Here is a 26384-nt window from a genome sequence, read left to right as displayed (position 1 = left end):
CAAATTATTTTACTTTATTCTGTTAGAAGTACAAGAATCCATCCTGGAGTCCGGACCAGTTATTAAAAGGTTGGTTTATCTTAAATTTACAATTTTAAGTTTTAAACATAACAGAGCGGTCGATTTAAGTCGATTTTTAAAATGATTTTATTTATGGACGTCTTAACGTACAATGTTCATCAACTAAATTCACCTCTGAAACTAGCAATAAAAAAAACATTTATTTTTAATCTTCACAACTTAAAAATTTGTTTATAACTCTATTATTTTATAAAGGCATTAAAAATTGAAATTTTATTAATTAACTTGAATTTTCTCACTTTATTTTAAAAAATTGCCTTTTTATCGTTTAAACTAAAAGTTAAGGTAATTTTTTGAATGATTTTAAGTTATAGAAAAATCTGTTTACAGCAAAAAAAGTACAATGAATAGTAATTTAATAAAAGAAAAAAAGGATTAGGTATAATTAATTTTGTTTTTTCACTTATAAACAATGATTATTCTAGTATATTGCGTATCTTGTAATATTATGCCTTAACAAGTTAAACCTATTTAATATTTATTAGTATGGAAAATTAATCTTTAATGCTATTTAATACAAATTACCTAGTAAATAAGAGGGTCATTTTTAATTCGAGTCCTGATATGACGATTATTACCTTGGTTACGTGTTAATATTGATTGTTATTACGTTGGCACTATAGATAAAGCTATCACAAATCTAATAAGTAATAACAATAAAAGCCAGTACAGTGGAATCGGAACTCAATGGAGTTGGAGTATATTAGGGCGGATAGGTCACAGATCTAAATTAATTAGTATAACTGAAATTGGTAAAATCATTTTAAATAAATGCTTCGATGCGAATTTGTAATGTAATAAATACAAATACCGATAAAAGAATTGTACCTAATAACGATAATGTTCTTAAAAATGTATTTTTACTATTGGAGTGGGTGCGATTAGACTTAGTTGCTTCCATTTGTTTCCATAGTTACCCATATATTATATTCGCTCACACTTAGTTACTTAGAAATTGGCTAGGTACGGTCAAAGTGTAGTTATCCGCTTTTTTTGATTTTTCCTTTAAAAAAAAAGTTTAACATCAGATTTTTGAGAAATTGTATACGTTTTATTCCTATTCTAGATATACCATTGCTCTATTTTTCAACCCTTAAACCATAGGCGGCGACAGGGGGTGCTTAGCCCCCCTCCAAAAAAAATTATTAAAAGCCCCCCATCCAAGTTATTTGATCACTCATTAAAGTAATTTGTTATAAAATATTTACTTTAAAAATAATATTAACATATTGTATTATAATAATGCTAACTCCGCCTCCTCCCAAAAAAAAAATTAATCAAATCTTCGCCTGCCTAAAACCCTAAAACTTCCCCTAAAAAATCAAAATAAAGGAAAAAGGTTGTGATATTTTTTGAATTGTTGGCGTTTATGGATAGTACGCTACATATCTAAATAATATTCCATACCAATTTGAAAATAATTTAACTATTTTTAAAAAAGTAAAGGTGTTCCGTAGTTTTAAGTTAAAAATATGTACATTTGTTGGGTGTTTTTCTCGTTGTTTAAGAGGAAGGAGCGAACTTTTGAAATGTTTGCTCAATTATTAACTTTTTAGGTACGATTTCTAATCAAAAAGTTGCTATAAGAAAAAATCAGGTTAGCGGTTTAGATGATATCGTGGGTTCAGACACAAAAAAAAATATAATAAATAAAAACAAATCATTATTAAAACATACCTTTTTAGTTAAACATCAAAGCTAAAAAACAATTATTTGTTTAATGTAATATAAAATACATAGTATTACCTATACCTAAACTGTGTACCTAATGATACATAAAATTCATACTTTTTTGAAATATTGTATTTTTCTGCAGTATTTTATTATAATTTCTTAGCTAACTTTGTGTCTATATTATTTACATTTACAATTATATTATGATCCAGCAATTTATTTAGATTATTTTATTTTCGTACACTTTTTAGTACAGGTTTTACAGGTTAATATTCTAATCTACATAATAATATCTCCCAAATTCTTATTTTGCCATCAGCCTAAAATTTTCAAATGTTAACCTATTATATTTAGTTTTTTTTGCTAACACAAAGATATAATCAGTTTATGAAGAGGGTATTTTTACACGAATTATTAGAAAATTATGATTATATTGCACCAGTATTGCCGAGCTGTAAAACATAGACAACTTTAACAATTTATTAATTTTTAAATTTTAATAAATAAAACATGGGTCACTAAATTATGTCAAAAGTCATTGCTAAATGTATATTGATCAATGAGTATTCCTTTAATGAACATTTGTTTAACTATTGTTCTTCATAAAACTCGGCATATGTCTACTAATGTACCCATTAGAAATTTTAGAATTATTAAAAGCAATTGGCTGCGTGATAAGCTACAGTTTGCTTACATTATTACTTACTATAACGATATCGGATTTGATTACCGTACACTTAAAAAAAAAACGACGCTACGCATCCTTAACAAGCTCTGTATTTTTAGAAAAGAAGGGGACGACTGGCGTACCGCGTAAAAAATTTAAATTCTTTAGTGCTTAAATACGTTATTATTTATATGATCATACAAATAAACAAAGAAATGTGTTGGTATTTTTAAAAAATATTAATAATAATCAAATAATTCAATAACTACCTGAAATTAGGGCTGACGAGTTTTCCGGTATAGCGGTAATTGCTAAAATACCGATCGAATGGTACACCGTACACACCATGACACCGTATAAATTATAATGTCGTAATACCGTGACACCGTATAATACCGTACAACACCGTGGCTTTGGTATTTCGGTACACCGTTTCAACTTTCAAACCTATTGAAACATAACAAATTTCAATTTTTTAAATATACCAACTTATTATTTAAGGGTAAATTTCTATATAATTGTGTTTATTTGATCTTTGCGATTAGCTCGTATTCCAAGGACCAAGTGAGTAGTATTAAGCGATATTAGTGTTAAATTTGAAAAGCATTTATTGTATTGTGTAAATAAATAAGTGTACCTTTTAAGAAGACTTAACCAGTTCAGATTACGTTTTACACAAACTATTTTAGATGTATAATAGGTACTTTGCCTATTGTACCACTTACAGCTATTATCTATTATTCTGGAATCTAGATGAATCGTACATTTAGCTTTAAATCTTGATATTGTTAATTATATAACGACATATTTATCGACTGTTATCTATATTCAATATACCAAATTACCGTGATGTATTTATACTGGCTAATTTTATAATGCAAAATGCTACTAGAATTTTTAAAAATGATTTTCTTGTATCGCTTAGGTATTATTATGATAACTTACAATAAATAATAAATAAAAACTATAATCGAACGTGCGGCCGATATGCGTGTGTACGTTGTTATGTATGTGTATATGGCTGTATACACTGGAGGCGAAAATCATTATGTGCACATGTTTATTATTTTTATATTTTCCCCTCCGAAATCCGCCCCGAGGTGTACGGTTTTATTTAATGTTTTTGTGCGCGTTTGATGTGCCGTGACATGAGGTCGTATGTGGCCTGAGGCGGCAATCGTGCTGGTGCCTCGGGTATGCCGCACTCCGGTACTCTTCCCTCCCCTCGTCCATTTCCTCTGGCAGGGATGGACGGTCCTCTCCAGAGCACGCGGGCAGCTCCATCTCCATACGGCATCGTTGCTCGTGCTGTACGCCCGGAGTGGTCACGGCCGGCGTATATCGTTTCCCACGTGTTTTTTTTATATTATTATTATTATTATATAGGTACCCAGGCAGTATTGTTCCCACGAGCCCTCTCCTCATTGCGATCATCCGACATAAGTCACAAAAGTACCATAATCACGGTTGTATACGTTCACACCCTTTTCATCCTATATCCTATTACGACTTCTCCGTTGTGATCATACTCGAATTTATATCGCGTCTATTAGATATTTAACACCGTAATAAATATAAAATATGATACTACTATAATAACTGTACGCAAATAGTTGTTTACTAAGACTGGAAAGTTAAGCAACTCGGATTCACGATAGCTTGAATTATCAAAATTAAATTAGCACGACTTAAATACATTAATAAGGCGTGTAAGCCGTTAATACGCACATAGGAGATTAGGCAAAACATAAACGCAAATTAATAATTTATTATAATGATAAATTGACGTAAATATTCTAGTTAGGCAGTATAAGAATATGAGAGCAATACAATATAACATTATGACAGTGAAAACCAATAAGAATAATATTCTTTATTCAATTATCTCATCATATTATGATGAGATAATTGATAGACGAATATAATCCGTGTTGGTGAGCGAAACCATTATTTCGATCATTCACCCCTAAAGTTTTATAGTAGAATTGTATAAAAGAAAAATTCGATTTTTTCTCCATTACACATAACATTGGTTTACATTTTTCAAGTTTTTTTTATTTCACTACCAATGTACATTGGTACAATGATAACTATTGGCAATATATACAGCGCAGCTCATCTATCATATATCTATGCGGTAATTTAAGAGTTCAAACTAGAGAAGGAAATATAATTATAAATTAAAAAGCGAGAAAAATAAAGACTACAACGAATAACAAAAAATAAATAGTAAAAGAGGTAGTAAGTGGTTGTTATCAATGGAGACATGGAATAAATTGAGTTAATATGGTGACAGACAGAGAGGTTTATAAATGAGTGAGAGATGATTAAGGACCCTAATTTTAGGCGGTCGACCTTATTTGAGTTCCAATAAGGTGAAGAAATATATCCGTAAGACAAGATACCTGTAGAAACTTTAAATATTAGATATATAATCACTTGTAGATATTGTAGGCATATACTAAATCTGCAAGTAATTACATTTTTGTTAAATGCTGAGATACTGTGGTTAGTAAGAGCGTAGATTTGTATTACACCACCACTTATAGCTGCACGGGAAAAAATACATAGTTGGTCGAACTAAATATTTAGTTGTTTTATCTAAAAATTTAGTTGGTCCAGCTTTTTATTTAGTTATTCCAACTAAACATTTTTTTCCCTATATTAACATTTAACCATAATTTTAGTTGGACTAATTATGTATTTTTTCTGTGTATCCCCCGAAAGATTCGCATCGAAGCATGTTTATCTTTTGATTGTTCATGTCTTAAACTTCAAGTCCGTATACTGAAAATTCTTCAAATTCTAAATTTTAATGACTTTTCAATTTTATAAAATGTCGATTACCTATATTAATCTTACCTAGGTTAATATATTCCACAGCTGATGATTTTTATTTAAGATATTTTAAAGATACTTATTAATTAATTCTAAACTAAACATAACTTATCTTGAATATTTAGCTCTAATTTACAATTCTAAAATCCCCACAATATGGGGTTTTGATTAGCTTGGCAATATAAATAGGCTTCATCCAGTTGCTACTTGGATAAATATATAGTATAGCTTATAAGACACTAATGTTGAAAGATTGACCATAGGATTTTATACTATTCAGAAAAGTTCTGTCGTTTTTCGGTCTGCATCTTAAGCACAACTTAGTCCGAATTCTTGCTTTCCGTCGTATCTAAACTCTTTTTCTTTCTGTATATTTCATAATAACGAAATTTTATAGGTATGGCAAAAGTCATATACTCTTCTGTTGCTCAACAGTCAGTATTATCAAATAATAGGTCAATCTTTTTAAAACAAATATCATCTAATTTGTGTTCTGACACCTAGATCCTTCTTAATACTCGTTTCCCCCCGTTATTTGTCTCCTTCTAATTTACACTTGATTTAAAATTTAAAAATTAACACGAGTTTGAGTTAAATCTATGTAATTGTTAGTTATAATGTTGTTATAATACAGTCTGTCAAAAAAAATTCCCATCTTATAGGGGATACTGTTAGATGGATTTTAGGTTTCGAACCATTTCTTGTTATAAACACATCAATAAAACGATCCGTAAAAACTATGACTAGATTCAGAGGCGTACTTACGGAGGGTTTTTGGGTTCAAATCCCCCCCCCCTTAGAGCCAAAAAAAAATTGTGAATAAGTAATATATCATAGGTATTTATTGTATAATTGTTAAAATGTTATTGTCTGAAGTAAATAAAGATAATAAATAATTATATTTGAATTATTAAGTGTTTAGTGTTTTGTACAGTTTTGACTTTTGTTAACTATTAAATGCTCAAACGCATACCTATTCTGATATTAATTAAAAATACGCATTTACAATAATTTTATATAACTAACTATTTTACTGTAAACTGTTTAAGATGGACACATAACTGATAACACTATAATAACTATTGTGATTATTCATTTTTATTAATTAATATATTATCAGAGATGGAAAAAATAGTTACCAAAATGCATTTTAAATGCAAAATTGCATTTAAAATCAGGAAGTAAAAACGTTTAAAGAAATTTAATTTGTGTAAAGAAACGTTTTTACTTACTGTTCTAACTCTTAAAAATAGTCAAAATAAAAATGTGTAAGTAAAATTATTTTTTGAAAGTATGCAATTTGGAATTTACAATTTTATTAATAATAAAAATATAAAATACAATTTTTTATTTTTTAATTAGTGGAAGGTGGGGGAATTGCGGTCACCTAAGCAAGAATTAAAATATCTTTAGAACTATAAGTCCAGAAATTTCGTTATTTCTTGAAATCGAGCTATCGAGGAAAAATATTCCAACAAATCACTTAATTATTTTTTAGTTGGAAAAAAGTTGCTTATAATTTTGAAATATCTGGTTAGGTAGTATTATTTTTGTACACCCCTCCCCCCCCCCGCAGAGCAAGATTGAATGTACGCCACTGACTAGATCGAACCACTACTTGCGAAATGCAAAGGTATAGCATGATAAAATTGGTACTTACAAAACTTAAATTAAGATTTTTTTTGTTTCTCTAGATTATAGGGAGGGGGAGGAATAGATGTTTTCAACTTTTGACTTTCCAAGTACCAACTGAGGACGATTTCTGACCGACAAAGATACTCTCGTAAAATAAAGTCAAGCAAACCATAAATAAATCTTGTTAACAAATACAAATACAAATGATACAAATACAATATATATAATTGTAAAACCAATACCTTCCTACCTTCACATTGATGCTAAAAACTATACAACAGAAAAACATATTATATTGAACTAGTGTTGTAGAAACATTATATCTATTGCTATTTTATTTCAAAGAATATTTATTTTGCATCTTGTAAAAAGTTTTTTTAAACATCTATCTAGTTCATACCAATTATCGATCTATGGTACTGTTTTATGTTATACGTATTAATCATGTTAAAAAATATTAAGAAAAAAAAAGTCGTTTTTGCTTGGTCGCATTTCATTAATTCTTATTATGTTATTTCTTAATGTCACGTGCTTTCTGTCCGGTACAACTGGTATCATCAATAGGAGGTAGGCCCGTTTAATGCGAAGAAGCAAAAAATACATTGCTGACCTTTAATGTATCGCTTTCACATACCTAGACAGCTGGTACCTCATTTTTACTTTTTTTCTGGAATAACGAGAGATGTCACATTTTCTCTGCCATACACTAAATGTTTTCACATAACGATTTCTTTTGTAATGAATATACTGGTTTGGTCACATCTGTACAAATGTATAGAACAGAATGATTAATGTTAATGTGCTTTACCAAAATATTATTGGAGTTCAATTCACAACAATATTTTCCAGTTTCTTATTATAATATGTAGGTATTTTAGTATTTTAAAAAATAAACAGTGATGCATGGCAACTAACGCAAGGACGATTAAAAAGAAAGTAATTATTTATTACTGATCTTCATAAATTTATTCAAACTCAACATAATATACTAATATAAATATACATTTTATTTTTTACGATTTATTATTATGGATTTGTCAACACATTATTGTTGATCATGATTATGTGTTTATAAATATACATTTTTTAAAGGTGTGAAAATATTTCAGTTATAATGGATTATGTAAATTTATATTATATTATTATTATATAGATTATCTAATATCTATATCCCTGCCAAATTAATCTGTTCAACGTATACGAGATTCTTATCGACCATACGCCGTTTTCACAGACATCGCACACGCATTTACTGAGATAATATTATTATTATCATACTATACTTATTCTACATGGTATATACATTTAAATCAGTGTTCTCGGCAGCACCTAGGGTGTAGTCTATATCGATGACAGATAGAAACGATGTCTCTATGACTTCTAACCGTTATGGCGTTATCACATACAAATTTAAATAATTTTTATTCTGTTTTCGGGACATTGTGCAAGGTGGGTTTCTGTTTGTACAAAGATAGTGGGATCATTTTCATGCATATTATTTCAACACCCACGTAATCATTCATCCCACAGTAAAATAGAAGTTATGTAGTCGGCATAATATATAATCCTAAGTAGAAAAATAAATGCCTCTAATAATAAACAACGATGTCCCAGCTATGTTTAAATGTGTAGGTGTATAGTACAAAATTTCCTTAATGTCCTTATAAAAAAATGTGATCAATCCACCCAAACACTAGACCCCATAAAAAAAATTATTTTTTTATAAAAAACGGTATTAGTAAAATAACTAAAGTATTAACAAGTAGTATTTAACTATTAAGTATATACAAGGTACATGCACAATTTAGTTAGGAACGTTCTGAGAGTTTTTTACTTATGCCAAACACTATAATCATATTATTATAAAATTATTAATGTTAGTTAACCTGTTCATGTTAACAAAAAAAATTGTAATTTAAATTATTGATTGTAGACGAAAGTGCGAAAGTGCTAGAGATGTTGACGGAATGGAACCAAAAGATCTCACAGCACCCAGATCGCTGTACACTAATGCGCAGATCAAAATCAGGTAATTCAACTTTCAAAAGCTGTTACTTACGTCTTACTCATTATCATATTATGTATACGTATATATATAATACACAATAAAGGAGCGATATGTTTTATTTAAATGTGAAAATTGATAATTGACACGTGTTGTTGGGCTGTAGAAAAATAATAAATAATATACAACATACCCTATAACATATAAGTTAAAACTTCTAATAAATATAAACTATGTTTTAAAGTAATTAAAATTGATAAAAAAAAAACGTATACATTAGATATATTATAAATAAACGTGCCGATAAAATTGTAAGTCGTCCTGATCTGCGCCAAGTGGTCCGTATTACTAGTTCTACGGAGTCAATTAATGGTTTCTAATTATTAAGCACCACAAGAAAAATACGAAGGTTAAAAATATTTATTATTTATTTTACAATTTAGTTTTTTTAACTACTCGAGGTAGTAAGTAGGTCTATTGTTTTAGTTGATGAACATTGATAATATTGTTTAATTTGTTTGTTGTTGGCAGTAATTCACCGGCCACATCGCCTACAGTATCACATAACAGCAACTCACCATCACCAACGCCGGTAGTACCGACTACCGGATACAATCACAAAATAATCGCCGGCATACCGTGTGTAGCGGCCGCTTCTAAGTATACGGCTCCTGTCCACATTGACGTCGGCGGCACCATTTATACATCTTCACTAGATACCTTAACCAAGTGAGTAAAAAATTAAAACAATATTATGAAAGACATATTACATGGAATAATAAGTCGTGTGCGCTTGAATTTAACAAAATTGACCGTAACGAGACGACCTCTTTGGAATGATATGTTTGTAAGATCACTGTTTAACGATCAGTGAATAGTGATGAAGCCTGAAGGGAGGGTTTTGTTTTATTTATTTTTCTCTTACATCTAACGATCGGTACTTTCAGCATTGCACGCCAAGTATATAATCGCTATTGGCTATACACGAATGCGCTACGCTTCGCTAGTCTCCATGATAAAAGAGTCGTGCAATATGATTCTTCAACATTTTTGTTTTAAATATTATTGCGGTGTTTTTGTTTAGGCATTTTTGCGAGCACCGTTTAAGTACTAAATAATTATACCACAATTTTTTTTTAATAAATAATTTTCGACTGGACGTTTAGTTAACTATATATTTAGTTTCTAGGTTAGCTATAATATATTCAATCAATATTTTAGTACACAGCAAAATTGGGTTTTAAGCTTACTATTTAGTATTTTCATTATTGAAGGATTTAAAAGTGGACTATTATCTTTTATTCTTAAGTAATCAACAGTACTTAAACTTAATAAGCGATACATAATTAATTAGGGATTTGTTTTGTACAAAAAAAAGCTTACTAGTTCTAAGTAGAACTTACCATTAAAATTATTAGTATTTGAACTGTACTTTTGAATAATAATGAAATTAACCGTTGATAAAATTACAGAAATCCAGATACAAAACTGGCAAAATTGTTCAACGGGAGCATACCTATAGTGTTGGACTCATTGAAACAACACTACTTCATCGACAGAGATGGTAAAATGTTCAGGCATATACTCAACTTTATGAGGAATTCGAAACTCTCGTTACCCGATAACTTCACAGACATCGACCTGCTTTTGGAAGAGGCTAGATACTTCGAGATCACCGGTGAGTACTTATTTGAACCGTCAATATACTGGAGAAAGGTCAAATATAGTTTGAACATAATAAGTAATGACGAAGTAAATTATAAGATATTTGTGTTGAAGTCTATTCGGAAAAAAATGAAAAACAAATACTAGTGTGTAAAACATACACCAAAACTTTTAAGAAAACAAGAAAATAACTAATTCATATGTTTAATTGAATACACCACCGTTTGGTTGATCGGCCTAAAGAGTAGATACCGGACCGCATCAATGTGTTTTATATAGGTTGATGCCTCCTCAACGTACTAGCAATAACGTCAGAGTCGCCAATACGTAATCTTGTAGCTTAATAACTTTTCGATTCCCAAGTCAGATCTGATTTCTGTATTCAGTTATAAAGTTTGTATGGTACGTATATTTCTGTTCGACATCCCATCGTTTAATGCAGTAGGTATACTGTAATTTTCCATTTTAATGAGATAATTGGGTGCACGAGCCGCACTTACAGTGTTGTACATTATGTGTTGGAGTGTACCATTATGATGCGATGTACTCCATACCTACATGGCGACCATGCCTACGCGTTTCTGTCCAGAGACAAGGTTAAGAACGTAAATTTCAAGTCGACCGAAGGATAATGTGTGACTGCAGATTAAGCCCTCGGGCGCGCAATACTCGTCTCATTGTCGGTCTTAAACGCAGTCGTCGTTCAATATTTGTTTCACATCCGTTTTAATTTCTTATTTTTCATTCAACTCGTGCAGTATGAACGAGCAGCGGCTTAAGAGACGATATACCGGGTAAGTAAAAAATATGTTATGCAATCGACCGTGATTCACGTCCATTCCGGATCTTCGTCCCAGAGACGTCGTTTTAATAGTAATTTGAATATTTTCGGCTGCCAACCATATTCTACGCGTAATGTGCAAAACGTTATTCGTCCTTTACAGTAAAGTAACATAATATACACCGAACAATGTTGGATGTGTGCAGCGGTTATAATATTTTATAGTTGAATGATGTTTTCACACGTTTTCTCAGTACAAATTACCGGTACCATTCCTTTAAATTAACGATGCAAATTTAGCCTAAAGACATCTACCGTCATTAACCTTAAAGCAAGAACTGTTTTTTATTTAAAAAATATATATATATTTTAGTATGCTATACTCTTATTTAATATGTATAGCATACTTATTATCTTTATTCTTTTGAAACTTAAATGGCATCGTACAATATTTTTTTATTTATTATTCGGGAATATTCTACTCAACCTTTTAACTAATCAATAACCAATACTTTTAGAGTTAGTAGCGTTTAAAAGTAGGCGAGAGGAGAGGTACAACGAAATAATATTTTTATTTGCGCACACTACTCCGTTGCACTTCGTCTCCCACCTAAACTTTTAAACGCTAAAAACTTCAAAATTATTTATTCAAAACCGCGGTTAACGACGATCAGTCTATATTTTCAGTACCTAGATTGTTCTCGATGGAAAAAGTTTTAAAAACTACTAAAAAAGTAATCATTTGGAAATTATATATACTGGTTACACTTCAATGTTTACTAAGAGAAAAATGTTAGAATCGAAATAATATTCTAAAAAAATCACTATACTCATATAACATAATGTATGATGATATACTACTAGTGATGAGAATTATTCGAATTTCAAGCTACCCAACCATAATGACTACCGGTTGTATAATACTGCCCACTGATCGCAGTATTCAGCATATAATCCGTTCAACACAATTCTCTCTCTTAGAAACAAATTCCTTATCTAAAAAAATTTATATTTTTTCCACTTACCGGAAAACCCTTGAATTATTAATATGTTTTTAGGCTTAGAAGATGCGTTGTATAAGGGAGGGAGAATTGGAGATAAGAGGAGAAGAGGATAAGATAGGAGTAGGATGGGAAATAGGGTTGGGCCTATCCGGATAATTGATCAACTATCCGGTTATCCGAAACTATCCGGATAGTTAAAAATTATCCGGATAGTTTCGGATATTCATTTCATTTTTAAAAAACAAATATACCTTAATAATATACAGTGTTTTTAAACATACCGAATAATAAAATAATGACACCTAATTAAATGTTACTATCACATGAATGATTTTTAGATATATCCGTGTCAGTGGTTGTTAACCGACTATTTGGACTCTTTGCAGAGTCCATCCTCATTCCTCAGGGTTGTCCGACTGTTCCGCTGCCGGTTAATAACCACTGACACGGATATATCTGAAAATCATCCACGTGATATTTCAACCCGTGAAGGTTTCAACAAATACATAAATTTGAGTACTCAAAAAAATATATTCGGCTAGTTAAAACTCAAATGAATATCAGAAACTATCCGGATAATTTTTAACTATTCGGATAGTTTTGGTTCTACGGATAATTGAAATATTATTTGATATCCGAAACTATCCGGATTTCGGATATCCGTATCCGAATTATCTGGATATCAAATAATCCGGATATCCGCAAAATCCGAATTTTAGTCCCAACCCTAATGGGAAAAAGGTAATCATGGAAAAGTAAATGCTATTATTTTTTCGAAAATTCATAAAAAAACATTTCCGAATACTTGAGATATGTATCGTTTGCGGAAACAATATGTATTGATCAAGCGGTTAGGTTTGTTTTTAGCACCACGGAAGTGATTAAAACAAAGTATTATTTTTGCATTAAAATACTAACGTCTAACATCGCCTACGAGTTGCGTCAAAAAACGATGGTGTATAGTACTTAGATTGATAGTTCAAGTGGTGAAAGATTTTGTGACAAAGCTATTTGTCGAATACGAAAGCGTGTAGTTTCTTTGTTGTTAGGCTGTTTACGTATCAAAAATATATTGCATTTTTTTATTTCATTATATTTATATTGATATTTTGTTTTAGCCATGTGCAAACAACTAGAAAATTTGAAACGCGACCGGATGAAAACTTCTGGTAGGGCGAATGGCTGGGACTCGAACGGGCCCAGCAGTCGTTCTAGCAGCAGCCTGTCCAGTACCAGAGAACAGTACGAGTGCGTTTCGGTTCACGTAAGTCCGGATCTTGGTGAACGGGTCATGTTGTCTGGAGACCATGCGGTTCTCGACGAAGTGTTTCCGGAGACCGGTCATTCGGCGTTGGAACCGTCAGCGGGACGGCCAGCCGTCTCGTGGACACCCGTTGACTCTAGGCATTTAGTGCGGTTCCCTTTGAACGGGTACTGTAAGCTTAACAGTGTCCAGGCCATCACCCGGCTGTTGAACGCTGGATTCACGGTGGCCGCCAGCACCGGTGGTGGTGTACACGGTCAACAGTTCTCCGAGTACCTGTTCGTACGCAAAATTGCTACCTGACTATTCCACATGTGTCCACGGCACCCGTCAAATAAAATCCATTTTCGTTAGCGCCTTCTGAAGAACACATCTAATATTTGTTGTCACAGAATAAATTATTATTTGTTGTATATAGATGTTAATATATTTGTCTTACATTAATCTTAAATCAAGAAAATCTTGTGTGCATCGCCTTTATACGCAATAGGTATGTATTATTATTACTGTGAATATTATGTACTATATACATTGTCTGTTTTGTAACTTATTTAATAATTAATTTCATATTGTTTGTTAAGTAAAATCTTACAATAAAATATAGCTACCATATCACGTTAAACAATATGTGGTAATATTAATTTATAAAACGATTGATCTTAAAAAATTGCAAAGAAAAAAAGCAATATGTTACTGAAGTAAAGGAATAATAAAAAAAAATAATTACGGTACTAATATAAGCTAGTAAAAATCAGGTTTTCCAAAGATACATATCTAGCTACGGTACTATGTAGTGTAACAAATCCAAATCTTAGTATAGACTAAATAAATTAAAACATAATTTTAATAGTATTTTCTATGTGGAATATGATATAGTATAAAAGGAAAAAATGCACATACACGTTTATTCTAAATACGAATAATTAATAGATAAGAAATAAATCTAACATAAAATTACTTTCCAGTCGTTCATAAAATTCAAACTAAACACGAACCTTTCTTTTGTGAACGTCATTGATTTTCAAAACATTAATTACACAATATCAACGTTGTTATTATTATGAGTTGTTTATCGAGGCAAACGTGGGCTGAACCATATATTTTTCCCGTGTGATTATTTCTTATCGCCCGAAGACATTTACAAAACCCTCGAACCTAATTGACTTACTCAATTCAGCTGTAGTCCGTAACGTATTTAAAACATTAGTTCCCGCGTAAATCGGCATATTATAATATTGTATAAATGGAACGGTTTACAAAACTTTTACAATTTCGAGTAAAGGAATACAAAAACTACCCGACTGCATTGTTTTAGAATATACTAAATATATATTCTAAAATCAATGCCGATTGTAACTTAAACGAATAGTTATTGATCTAGGAACATTTTTGAATAAACGAAATTAATTATATGAAGTATGAGCATGCATTATTAATTAGTTAAACAAGTTTTGTTTTAAGCACAGCTACTAAGAATACCAGGTAGGTTACAGCCGTACAAGAAGTAACAACAGTCTTTACTTATTAGTTAATATTTACCTGCCTACTAAACGCGTTTGAAATTCTACACAAATACCTACTTAATTACACTTCCTTGGGCAAATGCGAGTTATAAAACACAGTAAAAATAATTTAGCAAATTACGTACTTTTAACATTAAAAAGGTTTACATACTTGTTCGCTTTCTTTGCGTGAACTCACTATTTTAAAACATTTTAGTGACACTAGTTTTATATTATATGGATGGATTTCAAGAAGAAAATGTTTTCTTCGATCTAAGTAACCTAATTAACCCACATGCAGGTTGGAAAATGGCAGGCATATAGTTTTGATGTTACAACTTACAATTGAAGTTCTTTATATTTCTGACATATACTTAAGTTCACGTTTATAATTAATGAGTAATTACTACCGACTATCAAGCACGTTGTTTTCTTCGTTTAAGTTACTATGAAATGTACACTTTTTTGTCTAGACCTACCTAGACTGCAAAAGTTTCGAGTAAATCCCAACTGTTTTGTATAAAAAATTCGGGAGCGTGTATGTTACCTACTTGTTTATATATTCTTATCATAAATCGAACAAAGTTTGATAGAAGCGTTTATAGTTTCGAGGTGTTTTTATGATGTCGAGGGACTTAAAACACACACGCACACACAGGCTCAAAAGCACCAGTCTTGACGCATATACATACATATACACACACACACATGCTCTGGAGCTCGCCTATATTAAAAAGTGTATATGCCGTGTTATAAAGGTCGTCGTGGTAATATATCTATGTGGCCTCGGGGCTTTCCGCCGTCCAAAGCGACGGGGCCGGGGCGTGGACCGCGCAGAGTGGTGCGGCACGGGGTACACAGAACTAAGCCTCGGGCAATGTTAATTTGTAAGTCCGCGTCGAATGCCCCGGGCCCCGTAGACGGGGACGACGACATCGACCTGCCGGATCTCGCCCCCCGGGGAGGCCGCCACCGCCGCTGCAACCACTCCGCACCCATCCACGCCGTAGCCCGTCGGTTAGCCGCCTCACCCCGTATAAAGTATTCATAGGACAACAAGCCCCCGAGCAAACCGCACCGTCACGGCGTACCCTAGGGCCATCAATTGATTCGAATGTATATTAAGTTGCTGCAGTCGCCATAGTTACAACTCCGGGCGTCTGCATGTACCTACTGCTCATACGCCGTAGGGCACCGAGCCGCCTGCCAGCGTCGCTTTATCGTCAGACGCAAGCAGTGCCCTTAGTATTTTTGTTTTTTTACTCGTTTACGTCTATTCTAACGACATTCCAAAAAACGCAAAAGCTTTATTATCGTGTTTTTGTTTTCTTTACATTTTACGGTTGCAAATAGAAAATATAGCTAATATCACTATAATTATTAGGCATTCATGTATAATTGTTTGACCAAAAACCTACGTTTATTAAATTAAGTGCCGGGCATTAACAAGTTCTTAGGTTAAAATATTCTTTTTTGTTTTTAGTAACTTTTAAGTTATTTTTTATTTAAAAATACCGTTAATCTATAACGTTAATTTTTTTAAATTACAAAGATACTATGAAAATTATTTACTTATTATTTATAATATTAATTATTTGCGCCGATTATTTTATTATTATAATAACTGGGATAACTGGTTTCTCCGCCAAAGGTTTTTTTCTCGCGTTCCGTGATTAATCGTACAACGCGTTTTTAAATAATTTAAAAAACCGTTCACCACAAAAATGATAATACTTTTTTTCATTATTAGTATATACTCCTATTTTGATAGCAATGCTATCATCATCATCATCTGTTGGCCCGAACTAGATTTTTTTTTTATTAGGTATTATTTGTATAAACTATTTGCAATGATCAATGTGATTATTAAAAAATATTATTGTTAGTATATTTTTTTTTTTATAATTAAGTTTTAACTGAAAACAACTTTTTTTTAAAACAATTTCTTCTTCTGGCTTTTACTACTTTACAAGAGTTATTTCCTCCATTTCTGCCGATCCACTACTAAATTTCTTCAGTTGTTGGATCAAATAACTTTAAACTTAGTTGTATTTTCGATATTTATAGCATATTTTACATTATCAAATTTTGTTTTTATAAATATACCAATTAATGAGATTTTAAAAAATATATATATATTTTTGTAACAACAAAGAATTATAGTAGGTATACCATAAATTTAAATTAAATAAAAAGAAAAGTTTACCTTACGATTGTACAGTTGTGGTTATTACAAAATAAAATATTCAATTTCAATTTATAAATTAATATAAAGAATTACGGTTTTTTTTATTAAAAACTAAATAATTATATTAAGAGGACGCTACCTACCCGTAATTTATCCACGAAAATTGGTTTTGCGGGGGACAAGAATTTGAGGGCGATAATTAGAGTAGCCGTACATGATTTTCACAATGAATAGAGAACTTTATCTACGGTGTAGCGTTTTTAGTATTTTGATAACTTAAGCACAATCAAAATTATTCATTATTTTTACCTAATTTAATTTCTTTATAAAAAAATATTAAGTATAAATATAAGATATCGAACAAATTAAAACGCTACCCCGTGGGTAAAGTTCTTCTCTATACATTGTGATAATTTGGTAAATTTACTGTTAATACTAGCCTCACATACTTGTCCCGTGCAAAGCAGTTTTGATGGAAAAAAATTGTAATTTATCCTTTAGAGATGACTGTGATAGTCTGACAAAAAATGGCAATCAACAAAGTATCCTCATAGTAATGAGGACTATAATGTATACTTATTAATACAGTAGTATTAATAAGTATACATTATAGTTCACCCTAATTTAAGAATTTTCGAAATATTGCCAATACTTTACTCCTTAGAAATGGCCTGGGTAGCGTCCTCTTAAAAAATAAAACTAAAATAACTTCAAAATTCAATTATATAGCTGCCAGACTGGTAGTTTATTGTTTAAACTTAAGACTGCTTTAAACCAGATTAACACGGTTACTGTGCTTAAAACCGTGTAAAATATCAAAATCATCCAGAGTAAACCGTGATTGAACTAAAGATTCAGCGCCATTGCAACCACCCTACAAATCCATGATATATTGTATGGATTTTGGTCACAAAAACCACCGCTAAACCAATCTTCATTACAATCAAAACGCTTAAGAACTATACATCATTTAAACATTTCATTTTATTTGTTATATAGTTTAGGAACTGATGATAAATCGTGAGAATATTTTATTGTCGTGTTAAATACTATCAAAATTTTTAAATACCATTTTAAGGTACCTTAAAAAACTGATATAAAAGCAATAAAGATACTGAAGTGGTTATGTGAATATCACTGATCCCTATGGTTTTATTGATTATAATAAAAAAATATATACATTATATAAAATAATATAATGAGTGCTCAATTATATCAGGGCATAACTTATCGAAAAAGAATTAAATAACTTCTTTTTACATAAACAAAATATTTTTTTTTTAACATACATGCTCTAAAAATACATTAGTGTTATTTACAATAAAAAAATACATTTTCTTTAACTTGACGAGGCTTGATGAGTGCCTCATTTGATACATTGCAACATTTTTTTTACTGCAGTCAATAATACACAACATAAATGTGGTCCTTATCTTTTTACCCTTGTTATATTTTCTATTAACAAGGGAATTATATATAAAAAAAAAAAAACGTGATAGATAAAAAAACAAAATAACAAAAATCAACAAATTTGCCAATAGTTAAATTAGTCTAAATTTTTTTGTCAGAACTGCAATTCATACAAATTTGAATTAATCTGACAATGCAGTTAACTGCTAGAAAACATAATCAATACGACTAGCCAACAGCCACAAAAAGGAACGGCAAAAAGGAGAAATTAACAATATATCACTTCATAAATGGTTTAAGCATGAAATTTGCCTTTCGGCGGATATCTTTTTCCTGTTCAAGTACAAACAAAGTGTCTCGCATGGTAACACGTTTTATCCTTTGCCGAGTTACCTGAAACAATAGGACAAAAATGTATTGTATTAATCACTCAAATTGCTTGCAAAAAATTAACTAGAACATTAATCTAAACCATTATTAAAAGCAAATTAGTTTAAATAAATTATACATACTGTTTGTTTATTCGTTAAACTTGTATTTGAATTTAGATTCTAAAAAAATAAAATATAATTAAATAGTAAAAGATTTAAAACCGATATACATTAACTATTGACACAGAATGTATTAATATTGTAAATATTGACTATATATACTGCATTTATTTATTTTACCTGTAAACTAGGACTTAAGCCAGGTTCTAATTTTGGTTTTTTTCTTGGGCCTATAGCATTTAGAGCAGTGAGATTTGCTTCTCGCTGCCGTAGTTCTTCCATTTCTACTCTTTGCATCTAAAATTATGTTACAGGTTAGATACTTTTATCATTACTTACTGTATTTACTGTAAAAAAATATGGTTATATTTTACCTCTTTGGCTTTAGCTTTTAGTTTGGCTTGTTCAGGATCTTCATTTTTCGATCGACTTTTGGCTGCTCGTAATAATAGCTCTCTTTCCATTTCATCCTGTTTCTTGCGTTCTACCTTGTCGATTTCTTCAAGACATTTTATTTGACCACGAATATTTCTAGTTATTTCATAACGCCTATCAGCCTAAACCAAACAAAAAAATAAGTGTAAGAAAAGAAGTATATTATTTAATCATTTTATCTCCAATTTAATTTTACTTTATTAAAATCTAAACGGTGTTCAGCTACTACAGCTAATTTTTCTAGGAGGTCTTTTAAACGTTCAGCTACTGCATGAGAAATAAGTGCAGGTACATCGGCCGCCATGTCATCTAAACCTTCTCTGTTAACTGTTAAACGAAATAAATTGTTAATATAAATAATTATTTTAAACAATTATTATGTGAGCTACTGTAACAGGTCTTGTCCAAAACCATAAATTGTGATTTGTTAAAAAGTTGGCTCTAGTTGGGCGCTGTAACTAATTTTTTTTCCCCCGTTATTAATTTTTAAATATGCCAAAATCCATTTAAAATAGTGAACACTACAAAAAACAATATTACAGTTGAATGACGTTATGCAGAGAGCAACCAACCCACAAAAAAATCAAGATTTTAGTTTAACTGGTGTAATATACACTATACCACACTAGTTAAACTAAAATCTCGATTTTTTTTTTGTGGGTTAGTTGCTTTCTGCATAACGCCATTCTGTTGAGTTGCCTATCCATAGTGCATATAATCTATGATATAATTATATGTTTATGTATCATTTTATTGAATATTACTGTCAAAAACTGAAAATTTGTTAGCTTTACTTAACATATTATGCTAGTTTTGATAATTATTCGAAAAAATATGATAATATTGATAGTGTAAACTAACAATATTATAATTCATTTTTAATAAATAAATAAATAAATAATTACCAATTTGTTTAATTTTTGTTACCAATGGGTTTTGTGGTAAAAGTATTTCATCTTTACATGATCTAATTTGTGTTCCGACAAATTCAGTGGAACCTAAGATTCTTTGAGTTTCTTCTGCTAAGTTAACTCCGCCCATAGCAGCAACATCATTAATATCATCATCGGCCCTTTAATAAATATTTAACAAATTAATACATTTTAAATAAGTTAAAACAAATAATAAGTATCAATGTTATACTTACACATAAGCAGCAGTTGATGAAAATGATTTCTTTTCTTTTTCTTTAGAGGAAGATTTAGAAGAATTAGCTAGAGGTGTAGCAACACTAGTTGGTGTTTGAACTTTGTTGATCATTGTTGGCTGAGCCAATAAATTTGGTGATGGGGGTATACGAGTTTGAGGCATAGAGACGCTATTGGTTTGCACAGCTGTAGCTAATGTGTTGTTAATCTTTATTTGCGAGCCAGCTGTGGTCTTTAAGGGTACTGCTTTTACAAGCATTTGTCGACCCATTCCTGGCCTTGGTGACGAAGTTGAAGTAAGAGGTGGTGGCAGTGTACCAGTTTGAGAGGTAGCTATTGGAGGCTGTATACGAATTGATCCCATTTTATTAACAGACGTAATACCAGTTGGTGTTTGGACCCTTACTTGTTGCTACAAAAGTTTTTTTTTTAAATAATTGTTTTGATAATTAGATATAATGACAAACATTGTGAAATTAAGTCCATTTTATTTAGTCTATATCATGAAAATACAAATATAGAAATACTTACAGAAATAATTCTATGTTGTTGATTAGAATTAATAGTCCTTGCTGGTGTTAAGGCAGGTTGGGTAGTCATTAATCTTAATGTTTGTTGGTTTGAAGCAGAATTCAAAATATTTCCCATTATTTGTGTATTCTAATAAAAAACAAATTATTGTCATATAAAAAAAAATCAAACTTAAATTTTAGACAATATGTCATTGTAGTTAGAAATTATAGGTTCTTTGGAAACCATTATTATAAAGTTGTTTATTTGGGTTCACTTACAGAATCCGTTGTTTATACAGAAGACAAGTCAGAGAGAAAATAAAACTGATAACAAAGTTATAGCATTTTGGAAATTTTACTTTAATTTATTTATTATTCTACTTATTCTTTTTATGAGAATTGAGATACAGAAAAAATAATTTGAAAAATGTATTAATATCCAGTACCATTCTATCATAGTCATTATCATAACAAGAGAAAAGAGCAGAAAAATAAAGTTCCAAAAATTAGGTGGTGGAAGTTAACAGGTGAAAATGAAAAGTTTATTGTGAGGAAAATGAAGGAAGGAGTGTTACAAAAAAAAATCGTAGGTACGAGGAGGACATGAAAAATAGAATAAATTATGGAGGGGAGTGTCGGGTGTGTGGCCGATCCCATGTAGTTGGGAGTGTAAAACAAAGATAATGAAGAAGAAGATTCTATCATAGTCTCAATCATAAAACATTCTTCTCTTGAATGTCTATATATTTTTTTAAGGGGGGGGGGCATGTTTTTTGGTCTAAAACTGAAATGTCTAATTTTTCGAAATGGTAGGTAAGCCAAAAGTATCATCTTTTGCAAAAAAAAATTAAAATGTATCACTTTCCTGAGCATAAAATAAAACATACTACTTTTCTTTGCAACAATGCTAACATATTGACTTTAAAAAAAAAAAATTCAAAATGCAAATCATTTTTAATAAAAGAAACATTTAGTAGTTTAAAATCCTTGTCTATTATAATATTACTAGTTTTATAACTGGATAGCACATATTTTCTTAACTTTATCATAATTAAATGTTTATTTACAAATTATATGTTTTTTTTTATTACTAACAACACATTAAAAAATATATAATAAATTTAAAAAAATTACCGTAACCTGCTGTTGATTAGCCAAAACAACTGTTGGTTGAGTCACAGCACTCGGTTGTGGTGGTCGAATACCTTCAATGACCATATCTTTATTCATAAGTGATTGTCTCAATAGGGGTAAACTTTTCTATTAGTAAAAAATGTTAAAATTTATTACAACAAAACTTGGTTGTTTTATACGTATATATATATATATATATATATATATATATATATTTATAGGTAGTATTACCTTAAGAAAGCCTATAAGGCACGGTTGTGGTGAAGCGTTTAAAAGCTTCTCAAGCCTATCACAAAATTGCTCTGGCTCTACTTTAGCATCAACTAACTCTTGTATAAGAGTCCGTACACTTCTTTCTACAGGCTTAGGCTCTTTGCTAGAAAGTTCCAGTAAGTTAGCTAAGAATTTGCGACACTTGTCTTTAGTATTATCTTGATGGATTTTCTGTTGAGCCTAAAAAAATTAAAATATATTAAAAATCTAAAATTATAGTTAATCTAAGATCAATTATTTGAAACATACTTGTGGTGGTTGAGTTGTTGCTTGTGTAGGAGTAGTATGAGTACCAGCAATAGAAACATTACTCTGAAATTACATTTCTTGAATCAGTTTTATAGGCACTTACATTGTGCCTACTAGCGCTTTTAAATCTATTTGTAATAATTTATTTTTAACAATATTACACAGTTAAGAATACTAAATTTTTAATCTAATACAAAGTACCATTTTTTAAAGGCACAAGTATGGATTACTAAAGGGATATAATATATAGAATGTAATAAGGCAAAATATTATAAAATTATTCTGTAACAGTTTTCAGCTAGGGTAATTTGTTTAATGGTAAATTTTTAATATCATAGATTAAATATAGACAACAATATTGATAAACAACCCCTATAAATAGATTTCATAATAGTTTTTACACAATGAAATTCAAAAAATGTGAATAAAATCAGTGTTGCCTACCTATATGGTACTCGAATATACAATATTATTAACTTGTATGCATTATTTTTCAAATACATATATTCTTCTATTAGATATAGTAGCTTTTGTATAAAAAAAATTATGTCAAATAACCTTACAATGTTATTGTTACCTAAATATTTTTATTTCTGTTCAAAATTAAAAAAAATGTTGGTTGGGCACAAAATCTCATTTATGCATTTTTACACTTAAAAAATAAAATAGATAAAAAAAATTGCTTAAATATCACACTTCAATAGAATGTTATAGATAGTTTAGCAATAAAATTCAAAGTTGGAAAGATGTTGGCATTCCCATTTTCAAATCAAAGCTCCTTTTGAAAACTAACATGTTAAAGTAGTCAAAACGAAAAACAAAACCGCAGCCCTTAGTTTATCAAAATATACTATGCCAATATCCAATTTTAATAGATATTAAAATGCAATACAATAATTTACTATGACTTACTCCTTAATAAATGTTAATACTAAAAAATTACCTAATTAAATTTATAGATTTAGCTACTGAAGAATAATAACGTGACAAAAATAATTTAATTAATAGTGTAAAAAGTAGTTTAGAATTTTCTGTACAATTATTTTTTTTTTTTTAAGTAATAATTTAAATGTTTTTTTTTTTTTTTTTAATTTTAAATTATTTAATTTTATACAAGAATAAACTATTATTTCTATAAAGGCTTGCTTACACTTTTAGTCTTTACATACATTAATAATAAAAAGAAGTAAACATTTTTTTTTTTTTTTAATTACTTTTGGCACTAAAAATAAATTGAAAAAATTACTTACAGTTGTAACTGCAGGAATAGATTGAAATCTAATATTCGCATTATTTGGAGTGAGGGCAGTTGCTTGACCAGGAGCAGCAGGTCCTACTCGTAGTAACTGATATTGCCCATTTTCAGTCTTTAATAATATATGTCCACCTTGTGCTTGTTGAAGAGTTTGTAACGTAAGCTAAAAGATAATATTTAATAAACATTATGATCATACTTCATAATATGTTTCTTTTAACTATATTGACTTTTAAGCTTTAAAATGAAAGAATATTTTAAGATGCATTAGTTTATTGTTATTATTATGAAAGTAAAAGTTAAAATGTATTCAATTACCCCTGGAGCACCAGGTCGGTTTCCAACTACGCCAGGTATCATAACTCTAGACATGTTTTTATTCACTCCGCCCTGCGAGTTTTGTGGTCGCAATGCATTTACATTTAATATCTGCACGTTTGCTGGCAGAATTGTCTGAGGGTTACTAGACGTGACACCACCTTGTGCCATTTGTTTAGGTACTGTGATAACATTAGATGTCACTGCAGATGGATTAGAAACTTGTCCTGTAAGTGTCATTGTAGAAACTGGAGGTGAATTTTGATGTTGTTGTGGTGTTGTTTTGATTACAACTGCTGTACCAGTACCTAGAAAACATTAAATTTAAGTTATTAAAACAAACATGTACAAATATCATTATGTACTAAAAGAATAAGCAATAACAAATATATTTTTAATACTTATTTAGTCAAAGGTGACCATTCGGTACTTAAAACTTTTACAAAATAATCAAAAATCATAACAAAAGATTTGCATTGATGTTATTGAATTAAAAGAGTAACACTTATTGTACAGAGATAAAAATGTTGAATGTATTAATAATAAATAATTTGAATTAGGTACTATAATATCTATATTATGCAGATGGCATATAATTTAAGGTCTTAATTGCAAATTATTTAAGTTTATAAAAAAATTTATTTATTTTAAATTAAAAACGAAATAATAATCTCCCTACAATTTGTAACCAATATAAGTTTATCATAAATAGGTCACATATGATTTATGAAATAAGTCATTGTAAAATAAATTAAAAACCAAATAAAAGAAAACGAGTTGAAATTCAAATTAAATCTTCAAAATAAAATAGTACCTACATAATAACAAATAGGAACAAAGTGCCATACAGTGAAAATATATTTTCATTAATATATACAAAACGATTTTAATTTGAGAAGTAGTAGATTGCAAAACGATCATTTTGAAGTGGACCACAAGTTTTAAATTTGTTTGAACAAATGGTTCAAATAATAGATAGGCAAGTTTATAAGAACATTATATAGTATTATGTACCGCTTACTGGTCTAATAAGTATTAAAAGCGTTAAGTTTAGACGGCAGCGTCAAACTTGAACTATTTTTGAATATGAACTAACCTGTACCAGTACAATTAACCGTGCCGTTAGGCAACGAATTGACTGGTATGTAATTGCGGCTATTAGCAGAATTTGAATAGACCACTTTGACGGGTTCTTGGGGTTTTATAGGTTGCGGTGCCGCATAGTTGTGCGCCAATGTCGGGTTGACGACATGTTGCTGTTGCTGCTGTTGGCTCACATAATCTGCTTGGCTTATACCTGGCATTAAACTGTTGTTGTTGGTGGCGGCTATACACTTGTTCATCGAGGAGGTGGCCCTGGTGCCGTTGACCAAGTGCTGCTGTTGTTGTTTTTGCGGCGCGGCCGTGGTAGCTGCTTTTGCATTGCTGTTGTGACCAATCTGTGGGTGACTCCTATTGCCGGTAGACACAACCGATGAATTAGTGACAAGCTCACTTTCCAGCGACACCACGATTGCACTGAACGCGTTTTCGTCCACGTCCTTACTGAGTACTTCCTCCAGAAACTTGACTGACGCCATTTTCTGACCAACTCAGATCGCAGACTGATGTGCGCATGCGTCTTGTATACTGTATCCCCCCGCGCGGCCGCCCTCGTAAAAATACACACGCACGCCGCGCGTACTCACTACTCACCGTGTTTTTATTGGTGATGATACGCGCGCATAAACGCAACAAACGTTATTAGCACTATTCATATTTTTACCGTCTGAATGCTCTGCATTACGTTATCTGTAGTCCGGAGCATAAACTACAAAAACACTATAACATACTGTGCAGTGTGCCGCCACCCCGC

General features: G+C 30.7%; 2 protein-coding genes across 2 annotated transcripts; one reads left to right on the top strand and one right to left on the bottom strand.

Annotated features, from left to right (window-relative positions):
* The first annotated feature begins 27 nt into the window (after positions 1 to 27).
* LOC126838957 (BTB/POZ domain-containing protein Tiwaz) lies at positions 28 to 14164 on the top strand. The gene is made up of 5 exons (XM_050573778.1): positions 28 to 69; positions 8829 to 8924; positions 9432 to 9629; positions 10373 to 10578; positions 13469 to 14164. Exons 2-5 carry the CDS (start codon positions 8863 to 8865, stop codon positions 13915 to 13917), a joined length of 915 nt encoding a protein of 304 aa, XP_050429735.1. The 5' UTR covers positions 28 to 69; positions 8829 to 8862; the 3' UTR covers positions 13918 to 14164.
* Positions 14165 to 18492: 4328 nt separating this feature from the next.
* On the bottom strand, positions 18493 to 26286 carry LOC126838820 (transcription initiation factor TFIID subunit 4-like). Its single transcript, XM_050573559.1, has 14 exons — positions 25626 to 26286; positions 24530 to 24837; positions 24207 to 24374; positions 22957 to 23019; positions 22666 to 22887; positions 22435 to 22560; positions 21320 to 21448; positions 20788 to 21200; positions 20546 to 20712; positions 19837 to 19967; positions 19580 to 19762; positions 19386 to 19502; positions 19227 to 19265; positions 18493 to 19107 (listed from the first exon to the last, which is right to left on the bottom strand). The coding sequence occupies exons 1-14, from the start codon at positions 26107 to 26109 to the stop codon at positions 18994 to 18996; spliced, it is 2664 nt and encodes an 887-aa protein (XP_050429516.1). The 5' UTR covers positions 26110 to 26286; the 3' UTR covers positions 18493 to 18993.
* Positions 26287 to 26384: the final 98 nt, after the last annotated feature.

This window comes from Adelges cooleyi, unplaced genomic scaffold (genome assembly GCF_023614345.1).
Source record: "Adelges cooleyi isolate 19-005CV unplaced genomic scaffold, UGA_ACOO_1.1 ACOO_flye_CR_arks_rails_tigmint_CR_PRNA_30, whole genome shotgun sequence".
Taxonomy (NCBI): Eukaryota; Metazoa; Arthropoda; class Insecta; order Hemiptera; family Adelgidae; genus Adelges; species Adelges cooleyi.
Note: the sequence above shows the minus strand (reverse complement) of the source record. Positions and strands in the feature narration are given on the sequence as shown.